The 19644-nt window shown below is 34.3% G+C and overlaps 2 protein-coding genes across 3 annotated transcripts in view; both read left to right on the forward strand.

Annotated features, from left to right (window-relative positions):
- LOC5569983 (diuretic hormone class 2) overlaps nt 1–19426 on the forward strand; it is a 32844-nt gene extending 13418 nt beyond the window's left edge. The window contains exons 1-5 of one of the 2 annotated variants that reach the window (XM_021844327.1): nt 6876–7073; nt 9290–9383; nt 10333–10440; nt 18164–18207; nt 18866–19426. In XM_021844327.1, coding sequence (XP_021700019.1) covers nt 7019–7073; nt 9290–9383; nt 10333–10440; nt 18164–18207; nt 18866–18966 — 402 coding nt within the window. In that variant the 5' untranslated portion in view covers nt 6876–7018 and the 3' untranslated portion in view covers nt 18967–19426. Of the gene's footprint in view, nt 1–6875; nt 7074–9289; nt 9384–10332; nt 10441–18163; nt 18208–18865 lie in introns of those variants that run through there. The other variant, XM_001658818.2, reaches the window with a different exon arrangement.
- LOC5569984 (plasminogen activator inhibitor 1 RNA-binding protein) lies at nt 1189–2938 on the forward strand. The gene is made up of 2 exons (XM_001658819.2): nt 1189–1349; nt 1414–2938. The coding sequence occupies exon 2, from the start codon at nt 1466–1468 to the stop codon at nt 2723–2725; it is 1260 nt and encodes a 419-aa protein (XP_001658869.1). The 5' UTR covers nt 1189–1349; nt 1414–1465; the 3' UTR covers nt 2726–2938.
- Nucleotides 19427–19644: the final 218 nt, after the last annotated feature.

Below are 19644 nucleotides of genomic sequence, written 5' to 3' on the forward strand. Positions count from 1 at the left end.
TAACATTTGCGTTTTCCTGTGATTTTTTTAAATAAATAATCATCTATTTTACGCATAAGTTAAACTAAAGTATTTCAGAATTATTCCTACAGATTTTTTAACAAAAACTCGAAGTCGAACAAAACACAAGTTTGACAAACTAAAATCTTTCCGATTTGTTTATTGACATATTTGTATCGTCTGTCTCGAATAATTAATATGGTCAATAGACGTGCAGAAGGTTTCATTCAACAGGAGATTTTGTATATTTGGCTACCTTTCAATTCAGTTAAAGGAAAAAAAAACGGATTCTAACAAAAAAAGTTTTAAAAATTTCATTATATCAATTTGTATACAAGAAAGACGTTTCTACTTGATCAAAAATATGAATAGAATGAAAAAACAATAAAAAGAAGCACATTTTTTTATATAAAAATTAATTCAAATTCGCATAATCAGTCTGCTAATATATGATACACTTGCACCATCTCATGGGAAATTGCACAGAATTGTACCATAATTGATATATTGGAATTTATTAATAGAAATATTTTTATTCTAATTTATTCAATTTGTATACAAATTGTGATACAATACATTTTTAGGCAGAGCCACAACGGATGTTTGATACAATTTGAAACGATTTGGAAACAGATTTATTTTTATAATAGCTTGATTGTGTTAGTACACACACAATATCGATTATGCTGTAGTATCACTGCGACCGTTGGAACATAAATTGAAACGAAACAATGGTGCGAAAATAATCTAAATATTTAAGTTTGTATACTTATAATAGTTAAATGATTCTCTTACCCCGCGGGTACACTTTCCTCGATGTACCTTAACGAAGCTATGGCTTTCTAAAGAGAATTTAAAACATGGATTGAATTGGAATTCATAACAGAAAAAGGTCAACGAAGAGTATGTTTGTGTTAAATAACAATTTTCGAATCCCCAGAAGGGTTAGATTCATTCACGCATTTGCTGCAGGAACCAATGAAAGTTATTTTATTTATATCATAGCACTTGACTCAAACTAATTTAAATCAATAACATTTATAATAAAAAATCGATCGCATTGCACAGATGTAGAGATACCTTAAACATATGTCAATCTCATTTTAACACTAGATGGCAGCACAGCATCAAGCATCAATGCGCATGCTACCTGATACTTTTAGCGACCACACCCATAGCATATCCAAGGGACTGTTTCCATGAGGGTAGCGAATGTCATATAAAGTTCATCGCTGTCATTACAGCAAGGAAAACTCTTCATTTTAGATTTGCAAATTTGTTGCTGAAAGTGTGTTCGACTATGTTCATCGTTTGTTAGTTCTACGAATGTTAATTCAATTAAATTCAAGGTATTAGATGATTTATTGAAAAAAGGAGTACAAGCGTCTATATTTGTCATTATTTTATTTTCAGAGAGGTGTGATTCATTTGGTGACACAAATCAAGTGTCTAACAAGTATTAAAAATGGAGAACACATCGTATGGGATAAATGTGGCCAATCGGTACGACCTTTTTTCAATCGACGATGAAGGTGACGATCCTTTTGAAACTATAACTCAAAAGAAGCAAAAAAATCAAAAGAAAAATCAGGCCACCCCGTCAACGACCACTGAAAATACCGTCGCTAAATCGGCTGCAAAAAAGGTAAAAAACGCGGAAAAGGAGAACAAAACCACGCAAAACAAAACTATTAATAATGAAAATCGACATCCTGACAAATATGAAGATTTAAAGAGTTCTGCCGCAATCAATACTTCTAATTTACATAATCAGCGTGGGGAAAAGCATGGTATTAAAGAAACCCAAAAAGATAACATTCGCACAACACGTGAAGATGGAAACAAAAATGGCTACCCAGGAAAAAATGCCGAAAGACGCCAGATTAATAAGAGCAACTATGCAGGTACTGAAAACCGCGAAGACAAAAATAATCGAAAGAATCGCGAAGCTGGCAACGATGAAAATGGACCCCGCAAATCACAGAGTGGAAACAAACGTTTTGATGTTCGCGGCAAACGAGAATTTGATCGTCAATCTGGTTCTAATAAAACTGGCGTAAAAGCGGTCGAAAAACGTGACGGAACTGGCTCACATAATTGGGGTAGTGCTAAATTAGACGCAAAGGAGTTCAACAATTTCCAAGAAGAGTATATGCCACACGAAGCGGAAGAAGAAAAGGGACAAGCTTCAGATCAGACTAAGGAAGAACAAACTGAGCAAAGTGATGCTAAGCCTGTTGAGGAAGAGCTTAAGGAAATGACATTAGATGAATGGAAAGCTCAGATTGCTGCTGCAAGGTCAAAACCCCAATACAATATAAGGAAAGCTGGAGAAGGTGAAAATGCAGCTCAATGGGATAAAATGGTAGCATTAGATAAGAAAAAAGCAGAAACAGCTGAAGCAGAAGAAAATGAGACTCAGAAAACTGGAAAACAGAAACAGGTCCTTGATATTGAATTCCATTTCAACGATGGTCGGCGTGGTGGATTGATGGGCCGACCGAGAGGACGAGGTGGAAAAGGTACACCGAGAAATCCAGGAAGACGTGAGGGAGAGAAAAAAGATACGAATGAGACACGTGAAAATGAACCAGATAAACGAGACCGGCGCACTCGTCCACCACCAACGAATGATGGTAACTTCAAAGCTAAACAAAGTACACGTTTCAATAAGAACACTGCTCCAAAAGTTGACGACGAGCATGATTTTCCTTCGTTAGGCTAAACATTGGCTTCTAAGTTGCAGCATATTGATGGTGAAGAATTGTACGATACATTTCGTAAACACTTGCTTACTTTCAGACCAGTTGGTTTCTTTACAGAAATATTCACAAAATAATGAAAATGGTGAGAATAATTCATATATCGATCTATAGTGCTGTAACATGTAACAACAAAAATCTTCAAAGAAAGAATAAAATACTAAGTACATTGAACATGTGTATTACTGTATCTGAAAAAATCAAATAGATTGCCGTTGTTTCTCCCATAGGCATGCATGAGGAAATTTGCAATTCCAAATAGAAGAGAGAACCGAAGCATTTTGTATTATTTTTTCATTGAATAGTATTGCGCAAAATGTGTAATGGCATCCGTGTAAAATTCCACATTTTTTCAATTTCATAAATTTAGTCGAGTGTTGAAAAATAAAACAAAAAAATGAACTTTGATTGTTTTTTATTATTGTAATGGGTTGACGAAATTATATATGTCACCCATATTCAGTTAGTTTCTGGGTTATCTGTATGTCATCCACAGCTGTGCAATACTCTATACTATGTTTAGCACTATACTGTTATCTCTTTTCAAATTAATCTATATAAAGCAATACTTTCCAGCGTCTTATAACTCTGTTTGGGCTTTGTAGCCATGTGGCTAGCGGCATCAGTCATGTATAGGCATTGGGCTACAGAGTGTGGGTTCGGATCCAGCCCAGTCGTCTTATGAACAATTGTGGCCTGCTGTTTTTTTATGGACAGCTTATCACATTCTACCGGAACAATTATTTGGTAATTATCTGATTACGTATGGCAATTATATTTTTCTTATTATTTTACATTGAGTACACGATAATTGAAAATTTGCTCCAAATGGGCAATTCGCTCCACCATGGTGGGGTAAGTGGATCGTCAGTAAAATAATAATAATTATTAAAACAAATGTGTTTTAATAATGTAAAACAGCAATGATAACATACTGATTCTTGTCATTAGTGCTATGCCTATTCATAATAAATTTACCCTTCTTTTCAAACTAGGTGGTTTTTCAGAGCATTGCAATATGGCTGTGTGAATCTCACCAAAATTAGATGACAAATCCAAACAAAACTTAGTATGTAAAAATTATTTTCTGAAAAACTATCTGCTTTTTTATTTTCTTATATTTGAAAAATGCATGCGGGATAATGGCGTTCAGGATGGTGGCATTCGGGGTAGTGGCATTCGGGGTAGTGTCATAGAGTCGAAAAAGTTTTTAAGCATAGACTATTGTGAAATTTAGCCCAATTTTGTTATTATTGTAATTCATTTACGTGTTAATCAATCGCCTTGTCAATAGGTTTTTTTAATTGAATAACTTTTTTCACAAGCGTCTGATTGTTTCGCGGTCTTCGACAATATTCTTCATTGTAAAAATACCTATCAGTATTTAGAATTTTTATAGAGGTCAATGGGTGACCCCTGCCGATTTTTATTTACAAAAGTAAGTTTTCCCATACAAACTTTGAACGACTGGCGCTAAAATATAGTTTCACCGATCGAGCTCAAATTTTTCACAGTTGTTATGGGACCAGAATGCAATCCAAAAGGCTGAGAGACAAAATTTTGCAAGACAAAACGTTGATACCCAAAAGGTCGAATGCCAAAACGTTGAATCCCAAATCGTCGAAAGGAACAAAACTTCGAAGAGACAAACCGTCAAAAGTAGTGCAGTACTTCAAGTAGCAAATTGAAACTGAAGCGTGAAACGTGTTGATTGCATCAGATGTTATGAAGACAAATAGCCTCTGGAGTCACACAACAGCAGACGAAGAGAATATCAATTGGGTTTATTCTACGAGGGTGTGAGGTGAGAATTGTCAGTCTCGTAGAGCGAGGTCACAATTCTCGACTTAATTGAAGTGACACTCCGTTTGGTTTACACGGCGAGTCACTTCACTTGAGTCGAGAATTGTCACCTTGCTATACGAGACCGACAATAGTCACCTCACACCACTCTTTTTTTTTGTTTTTTACAAGGGGGAAATCTGCAAACAGATCCCCTGAGAAGATAACTCAGGGAAAGCGGGGATGACGCACCAACGACGACCCGCTAAAACCAGCCTATGCACTGTGCTTGAGCAATTCCTTTAGAATTGCTCAAGTGGTGAACAGTGCATCGACATGACCCTTGGACTCAGACCCTCATCTCCCCGGAACCACCTTACGGTATTTCTTCGGGAAGGGACCAGTGCATATAGCACAACACGTGTAGCAGAAGTAGCCTAGGCAAACTGCTTCTCCTAGCCGACTTAAACAATGTTACAAGGGACCAGCCTCGGCAGGGCTAATCCTCTGCAGCCAACTCTTGGTCGGCGCGCCATAGACGCTGCAATTCTAACATAATGTGAGTGACAGCCGTAGTTACTGCATTCCAGCACTCGGCATCCGCACACATTCTCTCTATAATATTGTCGGGGGACGTGTCCCCTCCGCATGTAGTGAGCATGCGACCTCTCACAACAATGAAACGGGGGCAATCGAACACGACATGCTCCGCTGTTTCCTCTACACCAGCACAATTGGGGCACGCAGGAGATTCTGAGTGCCCGAACCTATGCAGGTACTGTCTATAGCAACCATGTCCTGACAGAAACTGCGTCAGGTGGAAGTTCACTTCCCCATGGCTTCTACCATACCAATCTGACACATTTGGTATTAGCCGATGGGTCCATCTACCCTTAGTGGAGTTATCCCATTCCTGCTGCCAGCTTCTGAGCGTTTCCTCTTTACACGTGTCGCGGACTCCTCTGGTACCCCTTTGGTTGAAGCATTGAACATCTTCCTTGATGATGAGCCCGATGGGCGTCATCCCGGCTATGATGCACACGGCCTCTTTAGATACCGTCCGGTATGCACTTGCTACTCTTAAGCACATTATCCTGTACGTGCTTTCCAACCGCTTTAGGTTTCTTCTCGTTCTAAGCGCTTTTGACCAGATTGGTCCTCCATACCTTAGTATGGATAGCGCCACGCTTGCCAGCAGCTTGCGTTTGCTGGCAATTACAGCAGAGCTACCTCACACCACTCTTAGAATAAGCCCAACGGCTTCGTGCCCGTGTTTAGTGTTACCAAACATTTAGCCGTATCAATCCAAGAAGTGTGGGTTCGATTCCCGCCTCAGTTCGGAAAACTTTTTTTTCAGGAACGTGTTTCGACTGTGCCACTGGGCATTGCATGCTAGTCCGTTGTCCTCCAAAGAACATAACCGTCCATTGGAAGCATTAACGTATCGGTGTCTTAAAAAAAAGTGTTTAATTTTCTTTTTTTTCTACTACTCGTGAGTCAATAAAATTTTTTATCGACCAAAGCAATGTGTATCAGAATAATAGAAATCCGAACAATTTTGTTTATTTGGAACGTAAGAGTTTTGTGATAACTTAATTTATTTTTATTTAAAACAAGGTCTTTTTACCTCAATTAGCTACTTCTCAAAAATCGCTGTAACAATTGTGTAAATGTGAATTGTATTTACTGTTGAAAAATAATGTATTGTTTATTCTTATAAAATACACTCATTCTTTTAGAAAACTAGTGACATGAATTTAATCAAATTTTGACAACTAGTGTATTTTTATTCTTTAAAAACTTACTTATTCTTTTTATTGAATACGTTGAATTGATTAATTGCTTTTTTTTTGAAAAATATCTTAGTCAAGATATCCAGCAAGTTTTTGAAATGTACTTTTGAGCAGTCGTTTATACATTGATTTTTTTTTGTGTTGAAAATATATACAGTTTTATCGTATAAACACTTAGTAGTAAGAACAATACAAGCATTTACTAAATGTTTTATTTTGAAGCACATCCCTCCCATCCCTTTTCCAATTTTTGATTAATAATTGGTGAAATTGGTGACAAAATTCCAAAAACTGTTTTTTAACCAAAAGAATAATTAAAAATCCCAAGCAATACCGACAAGTTTAAAGTATTTCCAATGATTTTTTATCATTCCTTTCAAGACTAGCTAAAAGTTACGGTATCAATGTGATAACATTCGATAAGAAAATTTTGCAATGTTTTAACTGTTCCGTATTAATCGAATTCCTTACATCATATATTATCGCTTTGTTTTGTTCTTTTCGACGGGTTGTCGTGTTTGACGTTTTATTCACATGGGAATGGTTCTAAATTGCATTAAAAGCATAGTTTTATTGGACCTCGTCACCCAGCATACATAATCTGGGTTGAATATGGCCGAGTGGAAGTGCTAAATTGGATCAGCAAAATTGATTTATTGCCGAAATAGTTTTCCTCGCTATATGCTGTTAGACGTGGTTGACTCATTAGGATATTGTATTTTTTTCTATGCTGCTGGTTCGTAGTTGGAGGCATGTTGTTTATTAATTGAGTACTGTATGACACGACAGCGCAAATTGTGTTTTCCCCTATCAAAAAAAGCATGCCGTCTATGGGTTCCGACAATGATATGAGCAAGGAAAATTACGCTGAAAACGATTTCGTTATCAAAATTTCCATCAGGTATCAGAAGATCGGCTCCAGAGGCATGTTTCCCGCCAATTGGGGAATTTGCGCCATCGCCATATTTTATCCTATTTCATCATCAATCCACAAAGACATTTTTTATATATGTTACATTTGGCTTAAATGCCCTCAATGTGATTTTTGAAAGTTAATTTTTTATCTAGCATAGGCCCTAGATACTTAACTTAATCTGACCAATTTATTGGAACTCCTCTCATCGTGACAACATGAAAAAATATCCAAACTTTTTTGCAATCTACTACAGATGACATGCAGGCTTCGTCCTTTGGCGGAGAGGCCTGTGTCATCCGCAAAAAAAGATTTTTGACACCCCAGAGGTAACTCAGGTAAGTCAGATGTAAAAATATTGTAAAAATTTTTGCCTTGAGGAACACCAGCTCTTACAGGGAGTCATACGGACTTGGAGTTCCGATAATTAACCTGAAGTGTACGATTTGGCATAAAACTTTGAATTATTCTAAAAAGGTATGTTGGAAAATTGAAGTTTTTTAAATTTTACTATCGAGTCTTCATGCCATACACTGATCAATCTCAAATTTTGAGAAATTGTCGCTCAATAGTATAGAAGTCTTTAAAACATATTGACGAGTGATTTTGAGAACATGAATTTTTGAGGTTTTGTCCGGCCATGCGCCACTGTGCACAGTGGCCCAAGGCTGGCCAAAAGTAAAAAAAATGAAGTTTGCAAATTCCTTCTCGAATATTTTTTCTTGTTTTCTTCAGTATTGAATAACAATTCCCAAAAGTTTCAGATCGATCGGTGTATATTTTGATTTTTCACAGCATGTGACCTGGAGAGATGTCAGCTGAAATTGACTCTTTTGAAATTTTCAAATTTCGTAAAGTTTGTTCTATAGAAATTGCAGTTTCTGTACTAAAACATGACCAAATCTTTCTCAACCGGTCTCATTCGAAAGAATATACCTTAGGCTTTGTTTTGAAGATATTTCGAACCATATTTGACATCTTTACCATTTGAGAATGTCAAGAAGTGTATAACATAGAACTCCTTCAAAAATAAGTATTTTTTTCAAGGGTAGTTCAAGATATCTGGGAAACGCTCTAAAATGATCATTTACCCCTCAATGTGTGGCAAATATTCCATAGTATTCGATGTACTATGGCTTCACTTGCGCTTTTTTGCGCCAAGATAAGAAAAAATATTTTTTAGTTACACTATGAATTAGCCCATTAGACCATCATACTTGTTATAAATATCGCATTTTTTACCATTATATGCTCCCCAATAGATTTAAAAACCACCTCGAGCTTGCCCACGATATTGAACCTCAAATTGGCATCGAAATAATAACGCTTCATTAAATTTTGATCTGGACACGGATTTCATTTATTGAATTAAAAAAAAGTGCTATTTTAAACTAATCCTGTCAAATGTACCAGAAATATCGATTTTCTAATTCAGCGACTATTTCTATCGAATTACCTCTAAAAATCATGTTTTGTCAAATAATTAGCATTTTTGAACGTTTTTAGTGAGAATTGTACTTTTGGCCAGCATTTGTATGGGATGCGGCCACTGTGCTGTGGGCCGGCGCGCAACTAACTCGACGAAAATAAAATTTTACAGAATATTCGCAATATATGGGATTTAAAATTGTGACAGCATTGCTGTTCTGTCAAACACACAAGGCTACGGTGGCGCTATCTATGCTTTCCATAGCGGCCATTTTGGTTATTTTAATGATCCATTGAAAATGGAGCTGATAGGATTGAAAATCGCTTCATGGGATATTTGAAATGCAACAGGAATTCACTACTATTCTTTTGAACGCAAATGTACGCTTAAGGAACAATGAACAATTAGTGATGCAATGGCTTCCAAAGCAAAATTAATAATTAATCGTAATTTTCGTAGTTGATCATAAATATTTTTATGAAATCTGCCAAATGTACATTTAAACCACATATTTCTTGATGTTTTCAATATATTTATTGTGATTGTTTTCCCAAAGTTGCTCTATTAGCACACTTATTCTAATGGATATAAAATTTGTTTATTTTTACAGGTATGCTTCCATCAAGTATTTGCTGCTTCGTCTGCGTTGTACTGGCGATCATGATGAAACAAATTATGTTCGTTCATTCCGCTTCAATACGAAGGTAATGTTTGCCATATTTGTTTGGGTATCTACAAGTTTCTTCGGTTTTAAATAAAAGCATTTCGTAAATTTGAATGTTTCAGTATACAACTGACATGTTAAACTTTTTAGACTAGAAAAAATACGATCATCAAACGATGTTAAACATGCTATATTCAGAGCTAAAGTGCTGTTTTTTAATTTTGTATGCACTCTCGATCAACAATCACTCCTCTAAAACATGGACATGCTTAGTAATCATTCATTCTCTTTATTTAAATGGTTAAACATTTTAATCTACAATACTGTAATTTTGAGTGCAATTGATAATTTTACATAAAAAAATATGTTTTTTTTTTATAATGTTGTCAAAGTTTCAATTATGTGACAATAATTTGTTACATTTCTTAAATGGTATCCGCTCAACAAATGGAAAAAAAAGTTAAAATTGATTTTAAAGAAATTTGTTCTAACTGTTCCGTCTGTTTGTCTGTGTTATTACTATAAATCTCAACGTGTTTTTCTAGTTTAGACTACAGACATTATGGGAGAACTGAATTAGACACTGAAACCAGCTTTGGGCTTGGGTATTTCAATAATGATTGAAAAACTAGACATCCAGGCGATTCCAATCGAACTAAAAAGAAGGCAATCTGTCAAGAATTGCCGAAATGGTAGCAATTTGAACTTTTTTACATTTGCTGGCGAATACGGGTAAAGAAACACTACAATGTTACATTATGTTTTGAACTGCTTTTTTGTATACGTTCAAAATATCGTTCAATAATTGAATCTTTCCAAATAAGACATGACGTTTTGAAATGAAACGTGAAGCGACAAAGATACGAACATCAAACATTTCCATGTTTGAAAATATTGTTTTTGATTAATAGTGAATTCGATTCATTGAATGATTTATAATATTATTAGAACATAATTTCTATAAATTTAACAATATGATTCTTGCACAGTTACGAGCAATACGATGACAATTGGGCGAAGGAGCCAGAAGATGTTTTGATCGATCTTATCACCAGATATGGTCAGACGATTATGCGAGCAAGGAATGATTTAGAAAAGTAAGTATACCTTAAATTATAATAATTAATATACACATTTAAACGAGTCTAGTCAGACTCAAGCATGCCACTAAAATTATTAAATAAAGGTGTACATTTTATAAAATCCAATATTGTGTGTAATGAAAAAGACTCACAAATTTAATCACTTTAAAAATAAGTTTTAGTCTGTTAGTTTTGGGCTCCTGAAACTGAAAATGATTCAAAATTCTTACTCGTGTATTTGATTATATTATTTCAAAATACTATTTTTGAAAAAGCATAACACGCATAGATGTATGCATTATTCCTTGAAATAGGCACGAATTCGAGAACAGGCGATTTTATGATAGATTAACTATGCTTGTAATGCCGTATTATTTTAAAAATAAATTGAGTAAAACGGAGTAACATTGATTTAAATCAGCATTTATCAATTGGACATGTGTCAACAACATTTATTAATTTGTTTCCTTATATTCGCGAAAATGGGTTAGGTTTATGCGTAAATTTTCCAACTCCCCAGTCATTGTTTTCGAAAGCTTCCTTGATTATGAATGACACTACCGAAGATTCATGTCTCACATGAGTTCTGCAAACGATTTGAGCAAGGATAATTTGGTTTCTACTAAAAATGGCACCGTCGAAAACGATTGCGTTGCCAAAACATCCATTAGTAAGTTCAATCCAGCAAAATTAACGATTTACTATGAAGAATGCAAAAAATCAACATAAATTTGCCTATCTATAGGTGTATTTGGTCGGCGTTAAGTCAGAATCAGAGTGTAATGTCAGGGCATTGAAGACAAGAAATATTCAAATATGGCCAAAATATACTGGTTCGATTAGCGAGTTTTGGGACATTGCATACAGACACCATAGACCTACCAAAAATTACTATCGGACTCTTAAATCGACTCAAAAAAATGCAATAATCTATCAGTTTATTGCTTTTTGACATTTGGTCCGTACTGACTGCACAGAAATTGTTGCAGTTTCTGACCACCAATCCAAATAGGGTAAATGGTTAAAAATTAAAATCAAATGCGTCGATTTAAAGACTATTTATGAATTTCTATTGATGGATGAGAAGAAGAATCATTCGATGTCTAAAAATCTGACTAATGATTTGAAATGTCTTACATTTCCTCATATTCCTCAGCGCATTGACCATTTTGGCTGTTATAGTAATGTGCACTTGATCCTTTCTGACTGCATACTATTATCGATTTTTATTGATCATCCAAATTAAATAAATACATATCTCTCGCAGTTTACATCATTCATCAAATCTGATCGAAGTGAAATGGAGGTAAGGTAATTTCGCATCTAATGAAAGAATAATACAATTTTTTTTCAAGTTTTGTACTTGGTCCACTCTGACTTAACGCCGATCATTTCGCGATTCAATGTGTCTTTAATTTTGAAATAACTCAAAAAGTAAATGACTTGTAATAATATGGCCTTTATATTCGTCTTCAGAGAGTATGATTTTATTAGGTAACATCATTTTCAATATTACCCCATATCAGCTATACCAAAAAATCGTCTACACCATTTTTACACATACCTAACTTTCAGAAAATAAAATACTTTATATAGTCACGAACAAAAGGTACCAGTTATTGTTTCAAAAACATAAAACTTGCAATGTTTGAATTATCGAATAAAATGTTCAAGAAATATCTCAAAAACTGATCAACATTTCAAACACTCGAAGTTTGAATAAAGGCTTAATACTAGCGAATTGTTTAGTACTGCTTTTCCAACAGTGTTGCTTACGCCTTAAAAACTAGAGAATATTTCTATGCAAAACTAACCTTAACAAATATTATAGTTTAAAAACATCATAATTTATCTAAAAACTAGAAAACATGCAATGTCTTTGATGCCATCGAAACATTCAGAATCTTTTGAAGGATATGCAATTTGGTACTGACCTGATCAAATTCGCCCCAGTAATCAATTTTATCCCGGATTACGGTACAACAGTTTTTATTTTTTAAAGCAATGGTCTCGTTTATTGATTCATTTTAATCTCATTCATGGATACAAATTTTTATTTTACCAACGCTCCAAAGAGCCAAACTGTAGAGTAGTTACAACTTATTTAATTTCATTATCAACAATTACCAAAATCAACCAAGATTGAAAAGCCCTTGGCCGACCATATTAGTTAGAAAAAATTATTAAAAACCAAACAGAATAAGGAAAAATAAACATGCATTCATGGATATAATAATTCAGATTCCCATTTTGATTTCGATTCTCCTATGATGATTTAGAAAAGTTTTATATTATTACAAACATTCATTTGAGGTGAGGATGCATCGAAGCCAAACCTCAAATTTTCAAGAGCTGTTCGAGCTAAAAACTTAATTGATTGGACACCACCAGCGTGTGACCAATCGATTAAGTGTTCAGCTCAAACCGCTGTCTGGTTCTCCCTTGGGTTCTCCAGATTTGTGCTCATGGAAATTTGAGGTTTGGCTTCTACGCATCTTCACCTTAATAACGTTACTTAAAAGTAACTGCAGTTACTGCGGTGCATGATATGCAATCGGAGATTTGTTTTTTTTTTTTCAATTTTCAAGAAAAAATGAAAAAAAAAACTAGAAACGATTGAAAAATATTGGAAAAATTATCAAAATATGTAAAATATAAGCCATGAGTTTTGAAACCGTAAACATTTAAAACAAATGTTGATGATTTTTTTTTTTTCAATTTATCGTATAATTATAGCTCTCGTATATGTACATATATACGTGCTGACAAAAACGAAATCAAAATTGCGCCTTATTTTTCTATGCTGATAAAATTGTTCCGAACTTGCAAGCATTGCAATTTAAGTGATGAATAATAAAAGAAATCATAAGTAGAAGCCGGAATAAAAATACCTGTTCTACTTTGTAATGATCAACCAACTAACAAACTATTTAAAAGTTGATTTTATTTTTTTTTGTTCGTCATATGTATTCAATTGTTTTGGGCAACTTTTGGCAAACCAATCAACTGTTATGAAATTGCAATCATGTTTGGAATGGATCAGTTTGACTGAATTGATGCGAATAATGGTTTCGTCTACGGTGTGCGTATCATAACTAAAATTTGAATGATTTACATAGGAATTCAAAGATGAGAACCTTTATTTTTTATTTTTGTTTTTGGATACCCAATTTAATTAAATTCTTAATAAATACGCTGCAGTTTACTCCGGAATGTACCCAACCATATTGCCAGAGAAAGCAAGATGCTAAAATGTCTCTAAAATGTTATATTCCTTCACATGTCGATGGTACTGGTATACAGTCAAGCTACAACTAACCGTGCATTTAAGTAAAATCTGCACTATAAAATTATGTTTGTTTTTTTTTTTCAAATAAATTAAAGGCAAACTATAATATCACTCCAAAGCGTAAAATTATGCCATGATTCAGGAAAAATCTAAAATAAGTAATGCATTAGAAAAATCGTCTAAAATTGTGGTTACAAATGTTATGTTAATGTCGCCTTGTACCTTTCTATGTGACCATTAACCGTGCGTCTAGTTTTGGTCATGATTTTATTTCGTATTTCGAAGAAACGTTGTTGGTGAAGCAATAATGTTGTTTGTAGTGTGCGCACTCATTTTAAGGGTATTCGAATTATAATTTATAATAAAAGCCATTGAAAGTTGAAGAAATGACTAAAACATTATTTTTTCAATAAAATCATTATAGGAAGTTTATCTGAATTGTCTGAACCATTTCGTATTTGCTCAAAATTTGAATATTTAGTAGTTAAATCATGAAATAACAATAAATCGAATGTTGCCCAATAATTGTATGCCTTTTATACTAATGCACGGTTATAGGAACGATGCATATCAAAAAGAGTCCAATCACCCTGCATTTGTGTTTCGACTGAAACACAATAAAAAATCAAATCTTAAGGCTCAATCGATGAAATACATCTCACTTGTAGTATCTGCAGCGAAGACTTGTTGAAATGTTGTAAAATGTTATAATCCAACGTTAAAATGTAAAATGTGATTTTTTGGCGTTTCTACTAAGAGTGTTCAGAAATCTCATTATCAATCAGAATTCACATGATTCCGACTAGAGTGTCTTTTTTCCCGGGATCCGGGATTTTATTTTTCAAAATCCCGGGAAATCCCGGGATCCCGGAATCCCGGGATAAAATCAAATTTTTCTAAAATGGCCAACAAACGGGCGGAGCAGGATTTTGAAGCAAAGTTTAGTTGTATAGAGTAGCTTCACAATAACCTAACCTGGTTTTTAAGTTAATTTGATTACCAAAAAATATGTAACACCATACTTCATTTACCAATATTCCACCTATTTACTAGCATTCGACGTTAATGGTTACTGATTATTTTAAATAAATTTCAATCGTGATGCGTAAAGAATAGGTACCTAATATCAATCACTCTCCATTTTTGCCGTAAAACCTGTCAAAATCGATCCTTATTGTCATTCTGGTAACTTATTTACATTCGGTGGATCATATGAGAGCAATTCTCGCTGAAACCAGGCCGCCATCGGCACCCATCGTTAGAATTCCAATTTTATGTCTCTGATCGCTAGTTTTCGATAAAACTTAAGGGTGGTCCTTTTTGTTTTCTCAAATTGGTGGACCCCTCGTACGCCAGCTAGCTAAACAGTTTGCAAAAAAGGCCATTTTTTGATAAATCTTGGGTATTTCTTCACGTGATATGTCTCATATTTCCCTTGGAACACATACCAAACTTAATGGCATCGTATAGAGAAAGGATATAGCTTTCATTTGAAGTTAAAAAAAATCCGGCGGCCATTTTGAATTTGGCCGCCATCTTGAATTTTGTTAGAAAAATCGTTTTTTCACCATTAGCGCACCGCTCGTTTTGAATTCTGAGATCACCATCAGAAAGCTGAGGAAAAATTGCGTAAGATAGGCTACAGAAACTAGGTGTGCAATGGTATTTACCCTATGAAATGAACGATTTTCTAAAACATGTTCCACGATTTTGACGTATATGGCGAGTGCAATCAATGCAAACATCATTTTTGGTACAACAAAGATACAAGTTTTCAAAAGTTGGTGTATTTTTCGAGTCAGTTGAAGAATAGGAGTATTATTTTGAGTGAAAAAATCTGGCGGCCATCTTGGATTTTGACGCCATCTTGGTTTTAAGTAGTAGAATGAGTTTTCACCTTGATAACACTCAACATGTTGAATTTTAATGCCACCGTTACACTTACTATTCTTCTTGTTCTTCTTTTTCCTGACGTTACGTCCCTACTGGAATAGAGCCAGCCCCTAAGCTTCAAAAATAAATTAACAAGTAGAATTTTTTAACGCTTATTTGCCACCTGAATGATTGTTCTGCATATCTGCGAGTTGAAAAATAGCATTAATTCTTTCATTTATTTGGTCTAAAACCATTGATAGAAATGAACAATCTGTTGAACAGCTAAAATAAGATAAGAAATAAAGAATCTGTTTGTTTTTAACGGAGATCTTTAATTAATTAAACATGAAGAGCGCTGAGATGGTAAAAAATCATTCTACTGCTAAAAACTAAGATGGCGTCGAAATCCAAGATGGCCACCAGATTTTCCAAACTCAAAATGATTCACCTGCGTTTCGGCATTACGTCCACATTAGAACAAAGCCTGCTTCTCACCTTTCAATTTCGCTATTTTTCACATGCATGTTGGGTGTTAGTAAAAACAATACTTTATGATTCAGAAAATCAAGGATTTTTTTTGCTTAAAAATTTAAGATTTCCATTCTAAAACTACAGATATTACCACAAAACTTACTAATGTCCCAACGCACAATTTATAAACTTCATTCGATGACAAAAAAAGCATATGGTAAAAAAAAAAATTGTTTATTTCAATCAATGTTTTTGGACGGTTTTTATTCATTAAATTTATTTATTCATAATAACTGAATTCAAAGATATGTCGAAGAAATATTCTGTTATTAAAAATCGTATAATAAAAGAAAATTCCTATTTAATAACCTGTATTTATAACTAATAAAGCTGAGTATCAGGCTCGGTTCCACTAGGGACGTAACGTCAGGAAAATGAAGAATAATAAGAAGAAGAGTATACGTAACCTTGTTTTTATTGGTAACTTCTAAATTCGACATGCTGAGTGCTATCAAGGTGAAAAATTCATTCTACTAGGCAAAATCAAGATGGCGGCAAAATCCAAGATGGCCGCCAGATTTTATCACTCTAAATAATACTCCTATTCTTCATCTGACTCGAAAAATACACCTACTATTGAAAACTTGTATCTTTGTTGTACAAAAAATGATGTTTGCATTGATTGCACTCGCCATATACGTCAAAATCGTGGAACATGTTTTAGAAAATCGTTCATTTCATAGGATAAATACCATTGCACACCTAGTTTCTGTAGCCTATCTTACGCAATTTTTCCTCAGCTTTCTGATGGTGATCTCAGAATTCAAAACGAGCGGTGCGCTAATGGTGAAAAAACGATTTTTCTAACAAAATTCAAGATGGCGGCCAAATTCAAAATGGCCGCCGGATTTTTTTTTAACTTCAAATGAAAGCTATATCCTTTCTCTATACGATGCCATTAAGTTTGGTATGTGTTCCAAGGGAAATATGAGACATATCACGTGAAGAAATACCCAAGATTTATCAAAAAATGGCCTTTTTTGCAAACTGTTTAGCTAGCTGGCGTACGAGGGGTCCACCAATTTGAGAAAACAAAAAGGACCACCCTTAAGTTTTATCGAAAGCTAGCGATCTGTGACATAAAATTGGAATTCTAACGATGGGTGCCGATGGCGGCCTGGTTTCAGCGAGAATTGCTCATGAAATCTTCCTGCCTTTTTAAGAGTTAACGCAATTGCTGCCAGCATGTCAGACCAGGATAATAAGATAGAAAAATTAACCACCAAAGCATGAAGATAACATTTCTATTGAAAAACAAAAACGTTTCTAAAATTTTATTTCTAGTAATTAAGTTTTATTTTGTTAGATTTTTAAATTGAGTTGGAAATTACATTACTAGCGTACCCGAAAGATTATACAAATTCAAACGCAAAACCTCACATAACCTCAATAAAACCCTTATATAGCGAGCTAAAAGCAATAACGAATAAACATCTATGCATTAACAGTGACCTGAACAACATGCCGTTTGTTTTGAACCATAATTTGATAATTACATAGCAGTATTTTCTAGTGCAATATACAATTTCGGGAAATCCCGGGATTTTCGAAAATATCCCGGGATTCGGGATTTTTCAGATCCCGGGATTCGGGATTTTTCAGATCCCGGGATTTTCCGGGATTTTTGTCCCGAGATTCCCGGGACAAGACCCTCTAATTTCGACTACATGAATTAAGATTTGAGTGATTTAAGCCATACCTGTTGAGGAGGGCTTAAACTTTCTTTTATAGTAAATTTAGTACCTTATTTCATTTGGCAAATTTGTTGGGCACATCGACTATACTTTAACGGATTGGTGTTATAGTTTTAACAAAATTGAGACCCTTAGTAACAAAAGCACAAAAAAAATGTCATATGAAATCACAAATATTACACACACATATTATAATCGGCATGCTCGCTTTCTCGGAGAAACTGATCTCGCCTAAATGGACCCAAGAAAATCTTAATCTAAAACATAATTACTCACTCTAATACATACGTACGTGTGATTTGTATCCATCTATTGTGTAAGAGAATTTTAATGTGTCATCTTTTTTCAGCTCGAAACGTACTGTAGATTTTGGATTGTCCAGAGGATATTCAGGTTTGTAATAATAGTACTAACTAATTTGCAATTTTTCATGTTTGAATACTCTTTTCTGTTGATTCTATTGTTCGGTAATCCAATCCGCATAGTTTTTAAATTAATTAACTCATTACGCGTGGTAAAGATGGATAAATTATGAGTAAAATCATGAAAAAAAAATCCACGTGCTCGGGTACGATTCGAACCCACGAATCATGTATGCTAGATGAGTGCTTTATCAATTAAGCTACCAAGCCACTTGGTGACCCAATAATGCAGAAGGTTACAAGTTTCGAATTCAAATCCCAACAGTTCACGCAGACCCTTCTCATAACCCATATCCATCCATCTCGTGTACATACATGACATACACCTTTTTTTTTTTAATTTATGGACATTATGATGTATTCGAACTGAAAACGCAAGCAAAATAGAGGATGTCAAAAAAAATAATAGTAACGCTGTCCATATTCTCAAGGTCGACGTAAAGGACGATATGATTTGTAAAAAATCGTAAAGCATTCGTTAGTTGTCGCTCAAATAACAAAAATACGCCGAAAACGTGTATGAAACAGTGGCCCTTACGTCATCCTTGCGAACACGGGCAGAACGATCTAAGCATTATTTTCTGTATAATATAAATCTTAAATTGTTATGTTCCAAAAACTTGTTTTAGGTGCTCAAGAGGCAAAGCATAGGATGGCAATGGCTGTGGCAAACTTTGCAGGTGGACCTGGACGAAAACGTAGAGTAGACCACAGAAATGCAGAAGACTAAAAAAACTCTGGTGATTAAATTAAGTATGGATCTCATATGTACTAAAACTACAAACACAGTTATCCAGGTACAATAACAAATACATTAGTGGGGATTTTACCTTTTCTAATACAATTTTTAGTCTTATTTAAAGGCAAGTTTTTTCATAAGATGACTCAATACTACTATTACAATACCTTACTACCAACACTAAATTACAAATACAAACACAAACAATTTAATACGTGACTATAACATATGAGATCCATATGGAATTGACTAAGTGCAAATATACAAACCCCAAATACGCAATAATTTGTTGCAATGAACAGAGTCTTTGAACATTTTGTCATTTTGTAAAATATTAGCAATTTAAAATAATAGCAATAACATATGTTGATTACAATCGCAGCAATAGGTATAATTATTTTTATACATGTATAATATTGAACTCTGAAAATAAAATGTCTGATACTTGTAATAAGTTTTATTTGTTGTCTGAAATATTCCGAAAGCATGAGACAACACAGACAGCGAAGGGATATAATAATTTTCCATCATGCTTAATAGTTCTGCCGTGAAATCGAATAAAATGTGCCTCACAACTTTTATATATATAAGGATACACGTGTCTTTGGATTTTTTGATTAGGGCGACCATTTCCGAAATAGGGTGATCAGAAAAATCGCGATTTTGCCA

This window comes from Aedes aegypti, chromosome 2 (assembly GCF_002204515.2).
Source record: "Aedes aegypti strain LVP_AGWG chromosome 2, AaegL5.0 Primary Assembly, whole genome shotgun sequence".
In the NCBI taxonomy this organism is placed as follows: Eukaryota; Metazoa; Arthropoda; class Insecta; order Diptera; family Culicidae; genus Aedes; species Aedes aegypti.

Excerpts from the sequence above, each read along its gene's own strand:
- LOC5569984 (XM_001658819.2), top strand. The coding sequence starts at position 1,466 with ATGGAGAACACATCGTATGGGATAAATGTGGCCAATCGGTACGACCTT.